This window comes from Haemorhous mexicanus, chromosome 8, assembly GCF_027477595.1.
Source record: "Haemorhous mexicanus isolate bHaeMex1 chromosome 8, bHaeMex1.pri, whole genome shotgun sequence".
NCBI classification, from domain to species: domain Eukaryota; kingdom Metazoa; phylum Chordata; class Aves; order Passeriformes; family Fringillidae; genus Haemorhous; species Haemorhous mexicanus.
In genome coordinates this window covers 20,971,425-20,996,911 of record NC_082348.1, presented here as the reverse complement: position 1 = coordinate 20,996,911, position 25,487 = coordinate 20,971,425, and the positions used below count along the sequence as shown (strand labels likewise).

General features: G+C 36.6%; 1 protein-coding gene across 1 annotated transcript in view; it reads left to right on the top strand.

Annotated features, from left to right (window-relative positions):
- The window catches only part of OLA1 (Obg like ATPase 1), a 93,005-nt gene that overhangs the window by 64,365 nt on the left and 3,153 nt on the right, over positions 1 to 25,487 (top strand). The window contains exons 8-10 of the mRNA XM_059853133.1: positions 21,116 to 21,256; positions 21,946 to 22,042; positions 24,113 to 24,235. Coding sequence (XP_059709116.1) covers positions 21,116 to 21,256; positions 21,946 to 22,042; positions 24,113 to 24,235 — 361 coding nt within the window. The remainder of the gene's footprint in view (positions 1 to 21,115; positions 21,257 to 21,945; positions 22,043 to 24,112; positions 24,236 to 25,487) is intronic.

Sequence of the window (25,487 nt, the reverse complement as noted above, 5' to 3'; positions counted from 1 at the left end):
GGATGACTGATGTTCAGCTGTTGGTAGTCACTAGTCTTGCAGTGGATGGAACCATGTATCCTTGTCTGGAAACAAGGAATAGATGCGTGTTCATGTTTAAATTGGAGAGGAAAGTTTGTACATTGTATGTGTTTAATTGAAGAACTGACAGATGAGGCATTGGGTATGAGTATCTTGCCATCCTTTTTTACCAATGCTTGAGCTTAATTGTTAATTTTAAGAGTAGTTGATTAGAATATAAATCTAAATAATGTTTGAGACTGACTGTGCTCTGGTATTAGTTTCTAAAGCCTGAAGAAATGTTTGGAAGATAAATATTTGAAAGAGACTTAAGTGTGTGTGCTGGTATTGTGCTTCATTGGGTTTAATCAGATTCATTGTGTATTGAGTCTTCCTCTTGTTCTCATGCATTGGCACAGTAGTACATTCCTGAACCAAAAATGTTTTTCATTCCAAATGGCTTTTATTAAAGAAAAAAAAGAAAATAAAATCTTACACCTAATACATTGAAAACCTGCACAATGTTGCCGATCTAAAACATGTGATGGTACTTCCAGCTCATGTTTTATTTCAGAGGCTCATTAAATGCATACCTGTTTTTTATTTAATAAAGTCTTAATGTCCCAGGATGTTCAAAATAATGAAGTGTGCATGCATGTGCATGTGTGTTCAGTTTCCCACTGGATTTTTGAAAATTATTAGTAGTAGTATTATTTAAAAATAACTTTATGGAGGGTAAATGTTTGTCTTTGGCTCCCTCTATCTGTCTGTCTCTACTTGTCTTTTGTGAACTAACATTTTTTCATAACTTGATGCATCATATAGATTAGAAGGAGCAGATAAGATGTCTACAAGTATTTCATATAGGCATTTGGTAAAATAAATAAATACATAGAAGTATGGTAAAGAGACCCAGAGGACTAGTAAGAAATCTAATTTTCAAGCTTAAAAGGAAGGTTAATGTCTTTGTGCTCAGGCAGTATCTTGTTAAAGTAAATTTCCATTCCACTCAGAGTCTAATTTTTGTACTAGGCTTTTCAAAAAGACACAGCTATATGATCAAAGTACTGTAAATAGAAGCATGGGTTTAGCTGCCTGTCTTGCAGTAGTGTGTAGTGTCTTATAGCCTTTTGTTTCTGGTCTCTAGTTATGGTAGTACCCTATTGACATAGAAGGTAACTAGATTGTTCTATTACTGATTTCTGACAAACAGAAATTGTTTGATATGCTAAAGCTCTTTCTGACAGAAGATAGAAAGTTTTGACAAACATGCATGGCACAGCAAGTGTCCAATTCTAAAGAGCAAAATAAATGCAAACCACCATTATGGGGAACACAAACAGCCTGAAAGCAAGTTATCAGTAAGCAAATAATTGTTGAACTGTTATGAATGGAATAGGATGTTGAAATAGGGCATGATTGGCTGATGTTACATATGTCCTTGATTACCTTCCTTGTGCTTTTATCCTAATAAGTGACATTCTTTGTATTCCCTTGGATGGCTAGACAGTCTGACACTGAAGAAGAATAAATATTGCATGTGGTACACATTAAGCTGTCATCTAGGACAGCATTTATAAAAAGTAACTAGAAAAATTCATAAGAAATTCTGCAGTGCTACAGTTTCCTGGCTCCAGTCATAATTGTCAAAGTTCTTGACACATTCAGGTCTTCTGAAATGATTTGGGTTTACAGCTACTTGGTGTATGAATAATTATTAAGGATTCATTTTTTCTGATAATGCAGACTGTTAATGTTCTCAAAATTATGCATTTTCATTGAAGACCATGGAGTGATAAAAAAACCCCAAACCAGTGTTGTGCATGTAGCTAGTTCTCTTGCAGTAGTTGGAACTAAAAGATGTATTTGTATAAAATAAAACGAAGTGATAAAATTAAGGAGCTTGTTTTCAAATGTTGTCTTTGAATCTTGGTAGAAAATCCATTGTGAGCTCATGTATTGTTACAGTTATTGTAATTTGGAAATGGACCTTTTTTATATAAAATATCAACCTTCTGTTTTTCTTCACTGACTTGAAATTAAGACTCAAAAGCAACATAGCAGGATGTCATCATCTCTGCAAGGGCAATGGAGAAAACCCCTTTTGAACTATCTAAGCTGATAAGTTGGTGTTTGAATGGTAATTTTAATTTCAAGAAGAGGGAAGTGTAGGAATTCCACTCTCCGTACCCTGAATTCCTTGTGATGGCTTGAACATTGACCAAGGAATATTTAATGGCCCATTTGTACTTCCATGTATTTATCTGTTGCCTAACACAACACCATGATACTCATTGCAGTTTGACACAAAAATTCACACTAAACATTTTAAAGGCTTCTCACAGTTCTGTCACTGACCGTGTCATTGGAACTGTACACTGTATTCATGGTATAACCTGGTTTTGCTTCATGTGAAAATGCAGCCTTCTTTCATTATTGTTTAGTTCATGTGAATAGGGTTTTTTTATTATTACTCTTTTTTTACTGAGTTAAGCATATCCCATAAGGAAGAAGGGAAAAAAGCCTGTTACCACCTCATCAAGTTACTCGAGGATTAACATAATTTTATAGGTGACATTGTGCTTATTCTCATTCCTCTTCCAAGCAGCCTATAACTTAGAAGATCTCGTTGTGAGTAGCTTGGAATGGGAAAATAGACCCATTGGCCCTTTCATAAAATTTGCATTTAATGTTAAATGAAAGTCTTAAAAGAGGTCTTAGAAAAAGGTTGGGAAAAAATAAATCTGTATTCATGTGAGGGGATAAAGCTGAAACACCTGTTTAGGTTGAAAAAAGTTTTCTCCAAGTATAACACTACTCAAATGTTACAGGTAACTGTTAACTCTATGGACCACTACAGAGCACAAAATATTTGCCCAACTGGTAAATTGAACTGTAAGCCCCACTGTGGGAAATTGCTTTGCTGTGCTCCAAACAGCAGTTATCTTAGTAATTGTACCTGAATTCTTTTGTGGCTAATAGACAGTTGATGTCCTTCTTACCATGACAGAATTAGTTTATTGCAATATTTTAATTGTAAAAATTTCAGGTAAGATGTGTTCATGTAGTTTGAGATGGGCTGAGTATGATTTTTAATTGGTGCTCGGAGAGCACGGGCGTTTGCGTTGAGAATGTGCATAACCCCGCATTTCACATTCTAAACCGGCACTCGCAACAAGGAGCTTATCAGAGCAAATTGTCTAGTCCATCCCCTTCCTCACTCAAAACCTAATGACCCTTTATCATCATGGTTTAGATTGCTGGACACAGATGTGAGAAAATACAAGTAATCTACAGGTAACTACAGTAGCTGCACTGATGTTCTCAGAGAACTGACTGCTGGGAAGATAAAAAGCTTCCCACAGAGCCTGTGACTTTCCAGCAGCAAAGCACATCATGAGCTCATACATGAAGTTTTATTTGCTGAAGATTCACAATAAGATGCATTAGGACATTCAGCAGGGTCCCTTCTTAGATGAGCACAAGAATTCAGTGGGGTTGTTAGTTGATGCACTAGTGCATGGCTTCACACTAAAAAACTAAAACTAGAAAGTGCAATGATACCAATAATGTTTCTTTTTGAGAACACCACAAACTACAGCTGTAACATGTTGATGTTAACATAGTTTGTTCCTTGTAGTAAGCCATCTAATGTCATTGGACTTTTTGTCTTGCTATGGAAAGTATTCAGGTGTAAAGCAAATGTTTTTTTAGGAAAAAAAGCTGCTGGCTGTTGAAATACAGTTAGCAGTACATGTGAGATACAAAGCAGTAAAGTAGAAGTCTTACAGGAAAAGACTTGTGTATAATTACCAATTTTTTTTTTACTCAGCATTTTTTGTTGTAATCACAAAGTAGATCTAACAATCTCTGTGTTCAGATATTTTGCCAAGGAGTGGGAAGGAAATAAAATATTCTCCAGATAAATTTCACATACCCTAAGGTTAATAAGGTAATGATCTTGTTTACTATTTTTAATTTTTTAAAATTTTTTTTTTGTAATTCAAGAAGCAGTTTTTAGTGATTCAGTAAGGTTGAAATGTATCTATTGAACCATATGGGAGTGATCAATGTGAATCAGTCTGTCCGCACTTTCTTTCTCTTCTAAAGTAACTTAAGTATGAGCAACTTATGTAGAAAAAAAATGAATATGAATGCTGAAATGCTTCCCCCCCCCCCCCCCCCCCTTTTTTTAATCATCTGTAAATTTAGAGGTTGTGAGGAAAGAGATAACATGGCATGAGAGGTACAGGTCATCTGGAAATAATGGTTCACAGAGGGTGGTATTAATTATTAAGCAGGCAGGAAGCATTACAGCGGTCATCTTGGCAGAGAATGGTAATTCTTCAAAAAAAGCCTAAAATGCAAGCCTAAGAAAACCTGTGAACAGCTTCCTCCCACCCAGAAAGAAACAAAATACAAATCCCACAAACACCATATCCCTTCCTCTGGTAGTATGAACAAGACAATCTTATGTCTTTTTTTTAGGTGAAGTCCTTCTGCCCTGTTCAATCATCCTCAAAGCTTCTGTGTTCTTAGGGAGCTGCTCTTTGACAGTTGCTGCTGCTGGTCCCAAACCTTTGAGCAAGAGGGCTGGCTCTAAGGCTGTGCCTCTGGAGCTGAGCCCGTGGCCAGAACAGCAGTCTCCTTAATTTTCTGTCCTGTTGTTTGAGTCTCCATGCAACTGAGCTACAAGGCACTCTCAAAACTATATTATCTTTGCTCCTTATTCTGTTCTACTTCTTTATGCCCAATTTCCAGCTTATGCCAACCTAAATAGTAATAAGCAAACCTCTTATTGCAGGGCCTAACAGACATGCTCTGAGAAATTATTCTCTGTGATTACACATATCTTTTGGTTCACAGTAAAGACATGCAGAAATGTTTTCTCTTGTTCACTAGCAGATACGACATATGGGGAAAGAAATATATATTCCCTTGTTCTATTTTGCTTTTGATTGAGGAAGACAAAAGAAGGGCTATACATTCTGAAAGAACAATTTCCCCCTCCCCTTCTAAAGTTTTAAATTAATTATTTTGAAATCCATGTACAAATTGCAGCAAACATTTGATATATCCTTTTATGAGATATGCTGTGTTTCATATTCAGTAGTGGCTTTAATTCTCAACTACAGTAGACATACAGAAAACCAGAAAAAACGTTGGCTGTTACAAAGTTTTGTTTGAGCTTTTTAAACTGAGTGATTAGCAGAAATAATGACCCTGTCAGCCTTAATCACATTAAAATGTGGTTAACATCATTTAATTTTTTCCACTTAATATGCGAAAATTTCCAGTAGATTTGCAGTGAAGGCCATTGAAATTCCATTAGAACAAGAATAAAAATTTCAGGCATCATTTATTCAGAGAGGGAATAAAGGTCTTGTCTGAAAACTGCTGAATCTTCCTATTAGAGAAACTATGAATCATTGCATTGAGCAGTACCTTTAGCTTCTATAGTATTGAATCTGGGTTGCTTCTGAATGAGTGGAATGCATTTTTAGTGTGGTGCTTTTCTGAAATTGCAGCATGTAAGTGTTTTTTCAAATTCAGTAAGAGCTTTCTGTGTAAAGGATTGTTATGTAATCTGTTCTAACTGCTGTAGGACTGGGGAAATGCTTCTGGTTTAGGCATCTCATCACTGAAGTTCCATGCTTTGTGTTATTTTTATTGCAACATAAAAAAATATGTCGTCTTCCTGATTGATTCATAATGTATAGTTGGGCTTTCTTTGTGGTGAAAAGCAAAATTGAGGACATGCACAGCTTTGAATTGAATATTGTCGTATGAAGTCTTTTGCACTCTTGGCATTTCTAACTGCGGGCTCCGCAGGTTTGTACCAGGAGAACATGTACAATAATGATCAATGTGCTGGAGAAACTATCAACTGCATCTTTTTGTTTTGAGAGAAATTTTTGTTTCAAGGAAAGGCACAGTATTGGTTAGTGTTACCATGTTTCAGATTGCTATATTTACAATTTTTTGTCCTTTTTCTGTGTAAAGATAAGATTTCAGCAGATAAGTGGAAGCACTAACAGTACAACTGTATGCTCTGTGCTTTTCTAGAGTTTACTGAAGGACTTGTATCTAGTATTTCTTTAGAGTAGATATTACTGTATGTATCTGGTTTATATCTTTATAGTCTCTGGTACTTAAAGTGTACAGTGGATTGTTTGTTTATTTTTGTTTATTAGACTGGTATTTTATACCTGAGCTTTGTTTATTTCAGCCTATTACATAAATACTTTGTTCACTTTTTAGTGGGAAAAATTATCAATATGCATTGGATTTGTGCAGAATGAATTTCAAAATGTCAGTATTTGTACAATTTATTGAAAAAAATTACAAGAAAGTACAGTGGTAGATGATTAATGTAATACTAAATACTGTGAGATACTCAGTGGAAAAGGAATTTTTCTTTGAAATAGCTGTTGCTAAATTTAAGAATTGAGCAGACCTACCAGGGATTTGGAATTGTCTCAGATGGACCTCTGTGTGTTGAAGCATGAATGGAGCTGAGCAGGAAGTGAGTCTGTGCCAGGAGCAGAGCTGGTAACCCTGCAAATGAGATAAAAGGAAGTAGGGGTGTGGGAGTGACCAAAGCAAGGGTAGGAGGGAGGCGCGAATTCAGTGAAGTGTCAGTTCTGTGCGTTGCATTTGGAAGCATCTTGCTGAAGAGCTCTTGGACCAGGATGGAAGGCTTTGAAGACTGGAGAATAACACTGGGAGAAGAAAGCAGAGTGAGCAACAGAATGTGAAGAACTGTTGGATGGGAAAGTGGCCATATTTTAGGGAAAATGATCAGAAGAGACTGCACTCACTAGATTTTTCTCCTTGGAATGCGTGGCGTGAAATTCAGAGGTACTATGTCTTTTTGTTTCTGAGCTCCTAGCAAGCACCTGTGACACCTTGCAGCAGAACAGCTTCTAGTCTGCTGAGGGGCAAATGCTCACTGTAGTTCCATTAGCTCAAAGATAGGTTTGTGTAATGGGTATTTAATGAGTACATTCAATTTAGGATTCAGCATGTTTAGTGGTGGCTTTTTTATAAATTGGAAATCATGTGCTGCTATATAAGTGTCTTAATGCTGTAATGGGACACATTTCAAAGTCAGAAAATGCCACAATGAAGGTTGTCAGTGCATTTCAGAATCAGTGTCCTGCCCACAAGGGTTGTCTGCTTAGGGGTGTACCTTTAGTTTATGGCCAACCTTGCTCCATGGAAAGGACAAGTTTGCTCTTGAGGATGCAGTGGGGTTGGGTAGGTAGGAGACTCCTGATGATGGGATTCCCTTTTTCTGGAGCAAAACTCAATAATCCCGTGGGACTGTAGAAGGAAGGCCTTATGTTAAGGCCTTCCTTCACCTGAAAATTGGTGATGAGGGACTGGATTTTTTGTCTCTTTTAATCTCTGTGATACCAAGTAGGAAAATTTTTACATACTTTAAAATTAAAACACTTCTAATTTTCTTCATTTGACCAGTTAGTATAATGACTATTAGTATAATGCTATTATTAGTGCTATTTTAAAAATTGTACCTTGTCAAAATTTTGAGATGACTTACTGCCAAGCTATGCTTCAGCCACCTCTTCTGCTTTACCTGTGCTGTCCTTGTGAGTGGTACTGGTAACTATGTATGGTATAATGGGCTGCTTCTGACTTGATGTACATTTTATTTTGGAAGAGCAGAACTCATTAAGTCTGGTTGTCCAGGAGTTTTGAGTCTTGTTTCCTTATGACAGTGATCCCAAATTTATACTCCTCCTTTAGGAAGCAGTGACATCAGGCAGTGAACACAGGTAGCATCAGTCTGACAGTCCTGCTGCTGCTGGTCAGCTGGCCAGTGCTAGCCAAGTTGAGTATGTGGGGGTTGAGTTCTTTCTGACTTCCTCCCAGTGAAGGTATTGGGTCTTACAAAAGGTGTAGAAACTTGATTTGTATGAAATTGAGACCTCTTTGTCCTCCTGTGCATTTCTGCATAGCATTTAAGTACTTCTGAATTCACAAAGAGTAGTGCTTCCTTGTAACTATATGGTAATCCCTAAATTACTGTAATCCCTCCTCTGCATTCAGTACAGAACAAGTTATTGTTGGTAGCTACACAGTATAATGACTTCCATAAATTAATTAAGGTGGTGATTTGTTGTGAATTTTTTTTTTAAACAGTAGCTGATTGTTCTGCACTTAGTATTGGGAGGCAGTTCACAGAACCTTGCTGCTGCCTTGGGTTGAAAATGTTCTGCTAATTTCCAGCCTATGTTTTTCCATAGCTAGCTTATTTCATTGGTGATTTGGGCAGCTTTGTCCTGTAGACTAAATAGTATCTTATTTAATTGGTGTTTACCACCGTATTTAAAGCAGACATTATCACTTTTCTCTCTGTGTCATTTACACGAGGTTCACATCTCTCTGGTAATCTTAGACCTGTTCTGAATTTAGCTGACCACAGCTGCACGTAGTGCTCCATATGCTTTCAGGAATACCTTGTATGCAGATATAATGCATCCTGTTAAGCAAAGGGAAGCATTTCTGGTAGGATCTGTAGGTGATATTTGCCTTTTCCCTGTTGCATTGTCCTGGTGGCTTAGATTTGCTTTGAGGAGAACTAACCTAGTGTGATCTCCCTGTATTGAACAAAAAATTTGCATGCAACTAATGTTTGTCTCAAGGTCATTAATGTATTTAACATGATCAGTCCTAAATTGGATCCTAGTGAATTTTGATATAGTACCCTAAAAGATTAATTTGTTCTCCTGTTATCATATCCTGACTGTTGCTCAGTTCTCAGTCTCTACAGATCCTCTTTCCTTTCTTCTCCAGCTGAATGAGTAGTTTTACACACAGCACACTATCAAATAGATGCATTTCTCCTGCACAGAAAATCATATGTCATATCAATGAGAGAATAAATTTACCAGGACATGCTTTATTTTTTCCTTTAAACCAAATTACTTGTGTTTACCCAAGGTTATTTTCTGTCATCATTTCTTCTTTGATGGTGCCATTACTCAACCAAACTAAGACTAAAATTGCATTGTGTATGTTGATTAAGTGACTCTTTGGTGGAGAAATGCATAGACTATCATGTCCCAGAATAACTGCCCAATATGATATTTTAGTATTTTTCCTTTGGCTAGGTCTACTTTTAACCATCTGTTACTTACTGGGGCTCTTCCCTCTTGAGCAGATCTTTTCCAAATTTAAGTTCTAGGCTGTTTCTGAAACAGAAGAAAACGTGAGCATTAAAATAGGAGCAATGCTTTTAATTGAAAGCATCATTGAAAAGTTCATTGTTATTGAAACATTTCTCAAACTGTGTGTGCTAGAAGAGTGTAGGTAATTGCTTGGAGCAAATAAACAGCATTTCTCATGATAAGAAAGCATCTGGATGGAAGTTGAATAGTTCACAGTGTCAGTAGTGCTTTGGATGTATGTTCTATTTTTGTCGTCACTCGCAAAATTGGATGAAGTGTTTTCAACTGCTGTTTTGGATAGCAAGAATGAATATACAGAAAGTAGAAATCATTATATAGAGGCTGTTAGAAGTCAGGATTTTTAATTTTCTTTTTACTTGAGAGATGATTAATGTTTTACGTTTTTAATGACTGCGCATTTATTGTCAGTTTTTCTTTTCAGTGTAACTGTAGATCAGATCACATTCCTTATAGTATATCCCATGCATGTTTGAACTACTTGGAAAAAGTGAAATGATGTGATGTTTAGCTCCAGAGAAACGTCAAAAACAATGCATTTATATGATATGGAAGATTTGCAAGTGCAAGCTAGCAATTGATAGTAATATTATAATTAGCTCTTTATAACAGCCTGTTTTTTATTCATGAACATTTTCATTTCTGTTGACAACTATCATGTTTGCCACCACACATGGAGCCTTTTCTTTACTCAGGAGAGACTGAACATGGATTAGTATGTTTTTGGGCTTATGTTCTGACTTTATTGAAAAATGGTTTCTGGGCCAAGTCACAAAAATAAAAGTAGCTTGCTTTTTAGGTTTGGCTTTTTGATCCTATTGTTAGTGCCAGTGGTTGTAAGGGTAAAGCATACCACAGAGCACTGTAACTTCAAGGTGGAGTTCTTCTCAGTGAAATTGGTTCTTTTTATTGTTGAAATTGCTGAGGGTGTTGAATGCTTCCTAATCCCATAACTGATACTAAAATGAAGCTAGGTAAGCTAACAGTTTTATAATAAATCAAATTTTAGTTTTGTACTTGCAATAAAAATGTTTTGTGTATACCCACCCACAGAATAAGATTATTTACTTCTGACAGGAATATACTTTGTCATTCTATTTTCAGCCTTAAAAATCTGTGTCTAGCAGATCCTTTAGTCTGTCAGATAAATGAAGCGTGACACTGATCCAGATACTTATTCTGGCTTCTGAAAAAAATCAAAGTTACTGCTCCCCTAGGACAAGTATGCTTTAGTAGATGATTCAGACATGGTTAATTTTTTTTTCATTTCACCATAGTTTGGACAGGTAAACAGACTGTGTCTGTGGAATTGAACATTTCTGTGACAGCTTTTCAAATTAGTGAAGTACATTTCATACAAGGCATCTCTGCACGCTGTGAAAATCCTGAACTCATTTAGTGTTTTGCTCAGACATGGACGTGTTCATGTGACAGTACAGTGTATGCTGTTGGATTTATTACACATTCTTTTGGGGATGTTCATCAGCAGGAGGCAAGACCGAGGCCCATCACATAATTTTATGTGAGTGTCTTAGGCATATAAGGTGAGGGTTAGTTTCTAAAGCAGCATATGAAATGAGGAGAGGGTAGGTGCTTTAAGAAGAAAATGAGAAAGGGAGCCCTAATTTAAGTACTCTGCATTGCCCTCAGAAGAGCCTCCTACTTCTTTTACTGTATAGGGAGCAGAGCTAGATCAGGTATCTAAATCAGGGGTCTGAAATAAAGCCTTGTATTCTTTGAGTTGCTCTAGGTTGAGTATTAACCATTCAACTAAACACTTCTGTTGTTATACTGAGAGTTTAGGGGATGTTCTTTCTCTGGATAAATGCCAAAGTTAATTTCTCTTTCATTGAGTAGCATATTCCAGCCTAATAGAAAATTTGATCTTTTTATCATCAAAAATCCAACAGTTTAGCCCAGTGTTGCCAGCTTCTGTGGTTCTTTTTACTCATCTCATTAAAACTGTTTCTTGAAACATAGAATTGTAGTGTTGTGTGATTGCAAAATGTGAGTAAGTAGTTGTTAATGGCCCAAGGGTACAGGGGGAATAAGCAGGGTTTATTATTTTAAATCAAATATTCTTATTGTAGTAGTATTTGACTCTTGCAATTTTAATACTTATGGTAATTTTTAGCAATTGATACAGGAAGAGAACATTCATGTGAATTCTTTGGTCTGGAGAGGCTCTGCAATAAAGATCACACAGGCTAATTCTGGAGAAGTGAGGAAGGCATTTCCCTCTATCTTTTGTGAGAAGGAGAGGGTTTTTCAGTAAGAGAACTAGGGAGGAATATGCTAGCCCAGTATAGTTAGGTTTCATTAAATTGTTGTCTGACTTCAGTGAAAGCCAGAACTAACAATATCCTAGTCTGCATTTGTGTTACCCATTGCAGGATTTTAAATTAACAATAGAGAAATATGTTTCCAATTAGTCTCTAGAGTGTCTTGTTTTGAGTATTGTTAGTATATATTTATTTCCTTACATGGGATTTTTTTATAGATCTTATTTTTTTTTCTGGGAGTATGGCTTGGTATTTGCTTGCATGCACATAGTATGTAAAATAATTAAAGAATAAAATAAAATTTTAAATAATTAATGCTAAAATAATGAATAAATTTAAAATTATGTTGTCCATTGTGTATTTCATGTAAACTTTCTCTTGTTAAGGCATCACATCTTAGGGGTTTTTTGGTCAATACTCTTTATTTATGAATGGCTCATAACTTTTTGAGTTTATATATTTGAGACTTAAATAGCATTGACATGAACTGTCTTGCTGTGTACAGGACTCTCAAGAATAGTTTTCTGTGTGACTTAAAGAAGTCATGTCAAGAGACAAAACTTAAAATTATCATGCCATAGCATAAGCCTGACTCTGGAATAGGAACTCTTTCTACTAATCTGTAATAGTATGAATGAGTAATTGTTAAATTATTTTGTTATAATTTTCAAGATAACCATTCTAAATTATGCGTTTTATAAATGATAGCAGAAAGAATGACAAGATGTGACTTTAAAAGCAGCTTTCCAAAGTATATGTGCTTAAGTAGGGCTTGTTGTGCCCATAACTAGGAAATGTAATATGCACAGTTTGTCACAGTCTCTGTTGTTATGTGGGTTCATCAGTGGTTGAGTCTTGGCTGTTCTTGATCCTTGTGTCCTTTTAGTTCAGACAGAATTAGTGTTCTCAATTGGCAGACCAAGGAGAACTGGAGACTGTCAGCTTTTCATGTGCCAGCAGGTGCTACAGTGGCAGTGTAGTACCACTTGTTTAAGTCATAATTTGATTTGAGTTGGTTGTGATTCCACTTTATAATTGGTTTCACTCGCCTTAGTGGGGACCATAATTTGGGTAGAGGTATTACTATAGTCTTGGAAATTAGATCAGAAATGATTGTTTTGAAATTGGATTTCAAGATCTTTATTCTTCATAAGTGATGCTTCTTACAAATGTTTTACCTTGACTGAGCTTTTGTTAGATTATATAAGCTGTATAATGTACTGAAAAATCTTTTCTTACTGGGAGCTCTACATATATATATCTGCAGAAAAAGTCATCCTGGGTTATTTTACTTCTTTGTCTTTCTACCATCTTGATGGTTTTTAATTCAAAGTTGTTGAAGTCCATGAACTTTATTTTTCTGTTATGCATGTTTCTCCTAGATACAGAAATTTTTTGTTCATTAACTACCGTCTGTAGTTGATTTACAGGTTCATGTTCTCTGGTATTACTTTTTTCACAGCTCCCACTTCTTGCAAACCAAAAAAGTTTCATGTCAGTTAAGCCAAATCCTTATATGAAATACATTCAAATAGTGGTTGATCATACATAGAAATTTGTAAGTGAGGTGTTGTGTCCTTCTGTGTTTTTAGCATACCAAAAAACAGCCAATGTCTTTGGGTCTCTAGACCAGGCAAGCTGAGAACCTTCTGCTACTACCAAATCATGTTAGTTTGTTAGCAGAACTTTATCTTGAGGGCATAATTTCCTTTGATAGGGATTTTCAGAATATTGCCTTGATTTTTTTAAAATTCTCTTGTCAACCAATGTTTTCTGCCAGGAAGAATCCATTTATAAGTGATCTCATATGGGATAATTTTTACTCAGGAGTCCTGCCATTTATAAGCATTTTTCAGTAATAAATAATGAAATTCCTGATTAAACGTAGCTGCATGGAATTGGTGTCTTTTGGGTGGTTGGCTAACTTAAGACATCCTGTCCTTAGTAGTCTTCACCTGCTCCCACAGCACCCTTCAGTTATATTGGCACAGCCAGTTCTAAGGATACGTGGGAAAGTGAACTGGTCCATCTTACAAGGCAATAGCTGGAGAGGGGAGCTATGAAAGAACTACATTCTCCCTCCAAAAGCTGCTTTTTCACTGGATTATTTTTGCTGGTGAACAGCTTGAGTGTGCCTACAGGGAGTGCTGTAGGGGCCCTGCTCCATGTGCTGCAGCTGGTAGCAGAAAAGCAAGTGTAACATCTGGATGGATAAGGAATGAGATGAAAAGTTCATGTCCAGGTTCTAAAAATGTTTCTTTAAAATCTGGGTTACAACTTGAATAAAATAGTAGGTGCAATATCAGTCACCCCATCTTACAAATGATTTTGCAGAATTATTGGGGTTCTAAGATAATGGCCATGATAGAGATCAAGGCTTTGGAAGAACTTGCTTTGACACACGAGGCAGAGAACCTGGGATTACTTACATTTCAAAGGAGAATGTTAAGGAGTTATAAACCCATCAATAATAAATGTCAAATAACAGTGTTGGTCAGGAACCTCTGTGATTCTTTTTTTGATACAGTAAGTTGAAATTACAATGAAGTTTAAAAATATGAAATCTGGATCTGCTAGAATGAGATGCATGATGTACCCATTCTGTTAAAAGATTCCTGTGATCATGGGATGTGTGGCAGGTCCCTAAAAGGTAAAGCATTTTAAGGGCTGTTCCACTTTTTGTTTCCAGGCTCCATCAATCTGTGTTAGGAGATGGCAGTGATATCTAACATGTGAGGTGGGTTCTCCATGCTGACCTCTTGGAAGGTTCAGGTGGATGCAGTGACTAAATACTGGAGGTGATATGGACATTGGACTGTGGGAAGGTACTGAGGATCTGAAAGCATTCAGGATATGCAGGATAAATACAGAGCTGAGTTCCTCAAGCTCTTGTCCCAAGGGGCTGAGAGGAGGCATTTGGCCAGAGAGCAGCCCAGTGTGTGGAGGCAGTGCTTTTGTTCTGATCTGTAACTAGAAAGCATTTGCAGGTGAGGGCTGGGAAAGGGCTTTTTGAAATTGAAGGATTGCTGTGTTTCATCTGGCCAGCTGGGAACAGGGAATAAAAAAAATCAATTTATAAGCATCACTTATGATTTAAGATGTGGTTGCTGAGGTCTGTAACAGGTACTCCCAAACCTTCTGTAGATTTGTCATCTTCATAAAAAACTTATCATGGTGAGGAAGAAGGTACCTTTTTACTCCTTGATGTTTTGTTGTTTAGTCCTGTTTAGTTTTTCTTCTTATGTAATGCAAGAAGAAAGGAATACTTGGAGAAAGGCAGAGCACAGTGCTTCAATAGAGCAGAGTGACAACCACCTGTGCTTTCTTCTTCCCCTTCTTCCCTTCTGCCACAGACCATTTCTGTGCTAGAGTCATTATATTCATTTGTTATACCTTGTATTTGTATATACATTTATTCTGTTGGTTTTACCATCCCATCCTTTATTAATTGTAGAAATGTGGAATGAAAGCTTGCTGAAGCTGTGGCTGTTTCTGATGTCTGTAAGGGTACATATCCATATTATCCTCATCTGTGCACAGCACTGAGAACAGTGGGACTTGGTCTCTGTGGATATGTGCACACTACCAGAACAGAAGGGAGGGACATCACCTAGGCACTGTGTCATGCAATACTGGTGCTTAGGTAGATAGGGTCTTCTTCTCCAATCCTACCAAATCAACTAAACCTAGTTGTCCTCATAGTTTTGGGAAGTGGCAGAAGAAACAATTCTTGCCTAACTCATCATTTTAGATAATTTGTGGTTTCATTTGGAAGCTCATAATGCATGAGATTTCAAAACACAAAGGAAATGCACAAAGAGGAGAAAAGAAACAAGATATTTTTAAGTCAATGATTTTCTTTTAATTTCAAGAGAAATGTTGGAACAATTCAACCTTTTAATCCCCTAAAAGCAACCCAGTTATCTTCACAAATTCTTGTTGACAGTTCATTACTCTAGATTGTCAGATGAGTCCGATATTTGTTTGTGGTAAATGTAATGGTCTTGCATATAGCAAAAAAAAATGCACTGAATACTGGGATTTTTATTAAGCCTTTAAAGGTTTTGGTGCCTCACAACATTCTCATAAACAAGATGGGAAATATTGGCTAGATGGAAACTACTGGAAGTTGAATGTGCAAGACTGGTTGGAAGATAATGCACAAAGCATGGTTATCTGTGTTACATTTTCTCAACAAAGAATATTGCATTATGAGATCTGCAGAAGCAGCTACTGGTTGAATGCTGTTATGTATTTCCATTAATGAGCTGGATGATGAGCACTCTTGTTAAATCTCTGGATGACCCCCAGTCTAGGAGATGTCCACATATGTATAGAAAAAAATTAGAACTTAGGAGCAGCTCAAGAAACAGAAGAAATCATTAGGAAAAAATAGCCACAGTGCAACTCCTGAGAAGGATTTTATACAGGAATAATTAACTATGCAAACATAGTATTAAGAATAGCTAGTCAGATGGGGTCAGGCAGTAAGTTACAACCTGAGCATGAGATAATGTTGCAGTGCTGTCAGAAAAAAGCAAATGCTAGACTGGGTTTAATAAACAGGAAAATCACCTGAAAAATGAATTAATACTCTAGCTATTTTTAATGTTTATAAGATACTATTATTGAAAGCTCTGAGAAGTGCACTGGGTACTGTGTGCTTTCAGAAACTTTTAGACCAATTGAAGAGAGTCCAAACAAAAAGGTCCAAAGTTAGAAGTAATATATGGCTTACAGGGAAACCTCAAAAGCTACCTAAATATTTTAACATACAAATAGAGAGTGTATATTCTTGTCCATAGCCTATAGGCTCAGTTTAGCTAAAATAAAGGTGACTAGGCTCCACCTATGGAAAACTTCAGCAATAGGGAGCAAGCGCTAAACAGATTGAGTTTAGAAGCCTTTAAAAATCAGTATTGTGCAGAACTGCCAACAGGAAGAGTCTGTTGGAAATTCTCAGTCCTCTTGTTCTCAGTCCTATCTGTGGATCTTTTTTTCAGTCTTACGTAAAATTTGATCATTTAGTTTGATCTTACCTACACATGTTTCTTTCCTTCTTGTCCTGCCTGGTATTTTCTTTTTCCCTGCCGTGCTCTTTTGTTTCTGCCATTTTTCACTCATAGTTCAGGTGTAGAACAGAAAAACAATTGTTTCTCTTCCATTAGTTAGATGGGGTTTTTTGTACAAAAGCATACTTTCACAAATCACCTTTCTTCTCAGGGGTCAGTTTTTCAGATCATCTTGTCTTGCAGGTGTCCCCTGAGCTTAAGCTTTCTCTGCAGCTTCTCTCTTCCATCACTACTTCAGATTTCCATCTGAACTCTGTCTCTGTTCCCAGCTGGATCTCTCATGTGAAACTCTCTCAAATATTGATTTGTAGGTAATGTACCTTCTGCAACTTTTATACCTTTTTATTTTGGTTGGCTGCAGGTTTTGGTTTTTTCTGCCTCAGTAAGCATCACCATTTTAAAGTGAAGGCACCCCCTTCTGCACAACTCCCATTTCTGGTGCTCTTTGCTTATTGGCCTTCTCAGTGAGCGCCATCATTTTTAAACCTTTCTCCAAGGCCTTTTGCATCCTGATTTAGTATCAGGAGTTTACTCTGGTAGTTGTCCTGATCACTCTGCACCTGAAGTCACTGGCCCCTGTGGTTTACTGGATATGCTGCTGATATTCCTTATCCCCTTGTCAAACAGCAGTCACAGTGTTAGGTGGAAATGAGCATCTGAATTCCTCTTTAGTGTTTTCCCTGATCAGAAATTTGAGTGCTGCCTTCGCTTGCAAGTTGATGAGGTCTGGTTTTGCACTTGCCTTGGTTTTGTTCTTGTGTCAGGCCTTTACACAGTCATAATATGCTTTTCTGCTTGCCATCACAGAATGAATGGATGTCTTGCTGTCTCTTCAGTCTGTATTTTTTTCCCCGAAAAGGTATTTTGTCTGTTTTCTGGCATCAATCAGGCTTCAATTGAGGAGCCCTCTGTAGCTGCTGTTGGCACACTCCTCTCCACAGGGAAGGGAGGAACCAAGCTACCCCTGTCAGGAAAGTCTGTTGGATGTCACAGAAATCCCGCTCTGTTACACTGTTTTCACTTAGTTTTTGGTTTACTTGGTTAAGAAGGGTTTTTATCTCGAGCAGTTCCTCATTTCTTAAAGTAGTTTCAGCTGTTAATCATGGTCATTGGTGCTGTCAGTTCTACTTTTTGCTTTTTTACTTTTCATTTTGTTACATTTTAGGGTGCAGTGGAGTTTTTAAGTATTAAAAATCTTTAAGCATAAAATCCAATACTTTTCATTATTCATTTTCAAGTATAGCATGAAATAATGGAGAGACACTCCAGGATTTGCTTATCTTAACAAAGGCCCAAAATGAGTGTACTATTGCTGTCCTTTTACAGCCATACATAATTTTCTTTGGAAAAATTATGTGCTCAAATAAAACAGACTTTGACATTAATTGTTACCATTTGTTAAGACCATTTTGTTCTGTTTGGCACACTTGATTATCTGTAAAAGGAAGGCAAACACGCATTGTTATTTTACTGATTATTAGTTAAGCATTCTACTTTGGGGAAAACGTGAATTAGAAATAGATCAATATTTATATTTGAATGTTTACTTTTTTGTGTATTTTCTTTATTTCGATCACATTTAGGGGAATTCCTTGGTACTTTTTAGTAATTCCTGTGACACTGAAAGTCACAAAAGTAAAAGACTCGGGCAGAGAACCTGACTGTACAGAGTGGGATGCACTACCTTATTCTTGTAGTGAGGCTGTAGCAGGTCTGATGTCAGTCACTTCAGAGACCTTTAGACCTCAGTGCTCATTTATTGGTAAAATGTACCAGCTTTGCTCCTGCATTATGAAGATCGTCTGTCAACACTTTGAGATATTCTCCTTTGTTATTAAGCTTGTGATGCTCTACACTGTCAGGTTTTTTGCCAATTATAGTTAAGGTACAATGGTGTATTCACTGGATCAAAGTCTCACACTGGCGGTAGAGGAATGATTTGTAAGTCTTTATTCATCTGAATCGTACAATAGAATACCTGAGGAATGCAAATAATCCCTCTAAGGACTCAATAGAAAAGCTGTTAAAATGACAGTCTAAGACTATTATTATTCTGAATTGGTGTTTTAGCCAAAGTAATTATTTCTTATCTTGTTGTTCCACAATAGTTCTTAGTTTATTAGTTATGATGACCATATTTACCAAACAGAATTTGAATCAAATTTTTGACATTACTTTCCTGCTCATTTCACTTTTTCAGGTTTACACGTTTCATTGCATCTTTCTTCGCTTGGCACATTATTTAGTTAGTCTGGAGACCAGTATTAGATAAGTTCTTAAAAAAAGCATCTATAAAGGATGTACACACATGTTGAAGTACGCTTATGAGTTGTAGATTCATTTTGAGATAATATTTTCTGTAAAATGTTGGCATTTAAAAGCTCTGAAATTTGGTACCAAATTTGTTAGCCAAAATGAATTAGTCAACTGGAAATGTTAGTTTTAGAAATGCTGTTAAATGTCAGAAACAGACCTTAATTGTGATTTTCAGTTCAGATGTTTCTGAAGGCAGTAGTGTTTCGGTATCAGTCCTGGATACCAAACTATGTTTTCACTGGGTAACTGGAGGCAAGAAAAGATTAGTGTAATGAGGATTGAAAAACATTGACGAGGTATTTACATAAGTAAATGATAGAAGACCAGCCTTATATAACAAATGTGTGAAAACTGTTGAGTGAACTTCTATATTCTTTGTACCATCTAAAACCCTACTCAGTCGGCCATGCACTTAATCTCATAATAGCTCTGATCCCCTGCTATTTTCTCTGACAAATGTGTGTTGATGAACTTGTGGTTGAGTTCATTTTTTTCTGAAGTGACATTTGCATTGATTATTTAAAGGTTTGCAGGCCACAGTTTCAAAGCACTTCAGTATAATAGCAGCTAAAACCTTAGTCTAAATCTTACAGATTAGCAGGACTAAGAAAAAGAACCCAGCAAGCATAAAGCCCTGTGCTGTGTGGTGGGTGCCTCAGGTCTGAAACATTGCTGGCACCCAAAGTGCTGTGGTTTATGATTTGATTATTCGTGTACAGGAAGTATTCCCATGGCTCCTGTGTTTGCTTGCTGAGCATAGAGCTGTCATTCTTACCATTCATTCGTGTTTAGAAATAGTGTCCTATTACCAGTGGACTCCTCCCAGGTAATTTATAAATGTCTCCCTTAAACTTACAATAAATACTTGCAGTCATGAATATGATGCTTGCGTTTAAAGATTTTTTTTAAACAGCATCTACTGCTCTGAAGTTTTCACAGAATCACAGAATATTTTGAGTTGGATGGGACTTAAAAGGATCATTGAGTCCAGCTCCTGACCCTGCACAAAACTATACTACTATCCAGTGATCCCCAGGAGTCACACCATGTGCCTGAGAGCATTGTCCATCTGGGTGAAGAAACTTTTTCCAACACCCGACCTAAACCTCCTCTGACACCACTTCAGGCCATTCCCTCAGGTCCTGTCCCTGGTCACCAAGAGAAGAGATCAGTGCTGCCCCTCCTCTTCCCCTCACAGTGAGGTCTCCCCTCAGTCTCTGTTCTCCAGGCTGAACTGGCCAAGTGCCCTCAGCTGCTCCTCACAAGGCTCCTCCTCAAGGCCCTTCCCCACCTCTGTTGCCCTCCTTTGGACACTCTCGAAGAGATTTACAACCTTTCTGACATTGTGGCACCCAAAACCTCCCCCAGAACTGGAGGTGAGGCTGCCCCAAAGCAGAGTGGGACAATCACATCCCTTGCCTGGCTGGCGATGCTGTGCCTGATGTGCCCTGGGACAGGGTTATTCACTTTAGTGGGGTAATTAACATTCAAAAACTAACAGCCTAAGTTTTTAGCTCTAAATTTGTTGTTTCATTCAATTAAAAGAAATTATGCACAGCAAGCTATTGTAAATGCTGCTGGTTACTGAAGATGAATAGGAAATTTTTTTCTTTATTTAAATATAATCGCTGTATCGTAGCCAGAAGCTTTGTTCTGGGACAACAGTAGAAAGGTGGGAAAAACCAGTAGAAACATGGAACTGTGTTGATCAGCCATGGCATACTCCAAGATGAATATGCAGAAAAAGCACGTGCAGCTTGCTATATAGGTGTGTAGTGTTCTTTCCTATCTGCTAGTATCAGCAGTCTTAGCTACTGAGATGCCTTTTTTATTTTTTTAATTTAAAAAAAACTCAGGAAAAACTGAAGGCCCTCAGTTTTACCACATTTGATAAATATAATCCTTGAAAGTACATTTTTCTCTCAGAAAGTCTTACTCGCTTTTTAGATTGCAAGTATTTAACCTCTACCAAACTCCTAGTTATTGTCCCAAATTATGCCTATTTCTGTAGAATAAATGCCAAACAGAAACCAGGAAACAGTGAAATGTTAATGGAGTACACCTGAAGCAATTGCTGCCTGTTAATGCCTTGACCTTGGAAAGCAATACACAAAAAGATGGCATCATAAATCCGTGCAATTCTTATGAATATGTATGTGCTACTTGATAATAATGAATGTGGTACAGCCATGCATGCACTACAAGATAATGTTGTGCCCTTTGTTGTCTACAGGTTGATAAAAATTAAAGAGTGGGTGGACAAGCACGACCCGGGAGCTTTGGTCATTCCTTTTAGTGGGGCCTTGGAACTCAAGTTGCAAGATATGAGTGCTGAGGAGAAACAGAAGTATCTGGAAGAGAACATGACACAAAGGTTAATTAGCATTCATTTTCCCTACACTTTATTATCAACTATTTCCTTGCAGTAATTTAATTGCTTGCGCTGATAGAATAATAAATGACAGAGTAATTACCATTATAAAGAGAGAATCTTCTCCTTTCTTTACCATGAGACAGAGTGAAAAGATTTATTTTAAATTAAGTTTTTAACTGTCATCTGTCATCTCTGTACAGTGTTTTAATTATAACATAGGTATTAGTTATGTATATTTTTGAGAAGGAATGATCACCAAAACTGTTTCGTCATCTATGAGGAATAGGACAGTGGAGAAAATTTTGCCATAATTTTCTGAGGAATTGTAATAAATTGTTTCAATATTGAATTTCAGTCAAACAGATAGACTTTCATGACCTGGAGTCCTGAAAATTGCACGAGACAAGAGTGCTGCCTGATAGGGTGATTTATATTTATCCCGTGTTTCTGTAGGTTGCCAAATAAACAAATCAAAATACTATCTTTATGATTTTGCAGTAAAAAAGTAGTTCTTTTGAGGAGAGCTCAGAGTAAAAGGCTGCTGCAATTATTGCTCTGTTTAAAAGTAGACCTGATATCTTCAAAATATGTGATGTCTTTCCACATAAATTGATTACTTGGTGCATTTAGCTGTTTTATGTGTATGTGCTGAATGAATTGGATTCCTTCCCCCTTTTTTTTTTTTTCAGTGCTTTAGCAAAGATCATTAAGGCTGGATATGCAGCACTCCAACTAGAATACTTTTTCACTGCAGGCCCAGATGAAGTGCGTGCATGGACCATCAGGGTAAGATTCATACTTATTCATCAGCTCTATCCAGTTCCACACTATTGAATTCAGATTGATATCACTGACTTTGAAGTTTGTCATGGTGGCGGTTAGCTAGTCATTACAGATGAGGTTTTTGTCCAGGATAACTTTAATTATTTGTGAGCTGCTGAACAGTGAAAGTGGAGCTGCATTGATTGAGGCAGGTAACAATTGATTCTGCCTATTACATAGTCTGAATTTCTTCATCCTGTAGAATCTGTCTACCCTCCTCCTGTGGTCAGAGATAAGACGTACCAGTATTGTGCTTGCTTAATCTGTGTGACTGGGTTTGTCTGCAGTGAAATTGATGTTGCTTTTCATTTTGTATTCACCAAGTTTGTTTGGGTTGTGGATGGTTCATTCCTCCTGTGCTTTGCTGGGATTACATTTTAGCAATAAAAGCAATATAACGTCATTATATTCCTCGTGGATACACAGTTGGGCTACAAATCCTAAAATCAGTGCGCAGTAATTCAGGTCTTTTACTGACTTTAGTATTTAGACCTAGTTTATTTTGGTAGTTTTATGTGTTTATCTGGGAACTTATGTAATGTCTAAAACAATATTATGTATTTTAAATATTGATGTAGAATGGTTATAGCCATGGACATCAACTGATTTATTGGATTTATTCCCAGAGGACAGTAAGAGCTGAGCTGTAGTGGTTTGCCTTTGAATGTAAATATGTTGCAATATAAAGATCAATATAGAAAAAAAATTTTGAAATATGTACACTTGCAAACTCTTAAAAATTACAACGATGTCAACTTTTTGAAGCACAGTTCAGTCTTTGAGCTTGTATTTTTTGCATCAGTGTATTTAGGGCTGTGCAATGAGTTTCAGTGCTGTATTTAATTTCATTCATTGGAATTAATTTGTTTTCATTAATCAACATAATTTCCTGTAAATTTATATTTTTAATAGTACTGCTCCAGATGTTTGTGTATGTGTTTTAGCACATTAAACTTATTTTCTTAAAAGCATGTGTGGGGGTTTTTAGCTTTTTTTTCTTATCTCTCTTTACATGATAACTGCTTGCTAAAGTCCCTGAAACAGCGACCAAAATACTATAAAAGCAGGTTTTTGTTCTCATTCTTGCAATAGTTTTTAAAAGCATATTGTGAAATTCCACTTTCTTCAGTAGAAGTGCTTTCTCTTTATTAGAGAATTTGAAAGCTGGTTTATCTTAAGACTGATTGTGAGTATCTTTGATTTAATGTGCAAAGATACTTAGTCAGGTAAGCATCAGTGAGTAGCCATATTAACCCAATACATCTTTTATTGTAAAAACTGTGCTTTACAGTGTCAGACTCCTTAGCACTTTAACATGCTTTATTAAGCAGCCTTTGGGTCACCATTATTGCTCAAATTTCTCTCCATGGTTGTGTGTGCACAGAATGTATGTCCTTGTAATTTAAAGCATGCAGCTAAAATGCATTCTCCTCTATTGCATAAACTTAAATTATCTTATAGTTGTCGGTGGTTTTTTATTTTTTAGTGATTCAGTTGTTGATGTTTTGGTAAGAATACTCAGTTTGTTCTATATCAAACTTAGTAAAAATTATTCTGAAAGAAAAATAAGCTAATGTGTATGGCTTGACATCCATACATCATTTCTCATTGTGAATGTTGTTCACCATGAATGTTATCTTTAATTGAAATTATTTGGATGTAAGTGAAACTCTTGAGTAATTCAGATTTTAGAGTTATTTAAAAATCTTTATCTTCCTCGCTTTCTGTGTAGAAAGCTAGGGGTCGAAGTGAATCTCACAACAAAACACAGTCATAGCTTCTAAAATCAATACTGCTGTTGATAGCTGTTAGGAAAAACAAAGCTGCTGCTCTTTAATGTCGGTTGGTTTATCTGTGGCAAAGGCTCTGTCTGTGCCCCAGCGTTGAGGATCGCCCAGCTGCATGTGTGGCATTTTAGCTGATATGAAACAAAGTTCCAGCAGAACCTTAAAGCATATAAAAAAGGAGAAACCTCTTTCCTGCACTCAATCTTCTTAAATGCAATTAATTTTCTTCTTGTCTTTCGTTTGACAGAAAGGGACGAAGGCTCCTCAGGCAGCAGGGAAGATTCACACAGATTTTGAAAAGGGATTCATTATGGCTGAAGTGATGAAATATGAAGATTTTAAAGAAGGAGGTTCAGAGGCTGCTGTCAAGGTGAGCTCCCCACTTTTTCTTTTCCCTCCAAATGTGCCATTTTTCCATTTCAAATCTGAATTTTCACTGGAAAGAAAGTTCTTAATGCTAAGTGAATCTTCAGTCACTTCTTGCAATAGTCCAAAATCCATTTTCATCTTTTACTTAAGGAAGAGTTCAAATGCACCAACTTACTGGACAGGAATGCAACTATTTCAGTACCCAAGATATAGCAGTGCATGGGCTACATGTCAGCACTAAGACTAAATGTTATGCTAATGTGTTGGGGTGTTTTTTCTCTCTGTTTACATATTTGTGTTCAGAATTTAATAAGCTTTAAAACTGACTTGTTTTTGAAAAATCAGGTTTTTAAGATGCAAGAGATTTTTTTAATCCCTTCTAAAGGGAAACATGAAACAGAAAAATCTGTTTCTTCTAAAAATGTGTCATCTTGTTTTGAAGAAAGGTATTAAAAATGTCAGATGCAAATGGTTAAGAAAATATTATATTATAAAATTGTACCCTTTTTTCAGGATTAGTGGGTTCTACTTCAAGGCTCTGATAAGCATAATTAGGATCTTAAGATTTACCATTTCAGTATTTTATTCAATTGCCCTTGGATGTCTTAATCAAAAATGCCATGCCTTGCTTTGGTCATTCAGGGTGGCTACTATGTGCTGAATAGACAGTAAAGATATTTAATGGAAAACTTTTCTGCTTGAACTTGCTCTTCTTTGTGGTGACACTTGTGTTGAGAAGTTTCATCTGCTTTCTCAACACTAGAGGGCAGAGACTGCTCGGGTGCCCAAAGTTGTGCCCTTTTAGAGCTGACAAATTATATCTGATTTGACGTTATTAAGTATGAAATGAACTTGTACTTGGCTAAAATGTCATAACGAAAGCTGTTCTTCTCTGCCTTGCTAATGCATTATTTCCTTCTTCTTTCTAAGCAGAAAAGCTTACCTTTATTTCATATACGTTTGATTTCTCGATTGGCACTTTTGACATTTTCTTAAGATTTGTATTTTATGAAATTGCAATTACAAAGCACATTAGTTTGATTTACTCAATCTCAGTATTTGAAGGTTTCTACACACAATAATGTGTTAAAGAATTTAAAAGGTTCGGCTTTATTGTTTGCTATTTGATAGCTTGAAAGGTATGCAAAACTCTGATTTCAAATTCAGCCTATTCTCAGTGGTATCACTAAGGAAGATCATACTGAGCAGCGGGACTTTAATAGGTTTGTTTGAACCCCAGGAAGTGAGGGAAA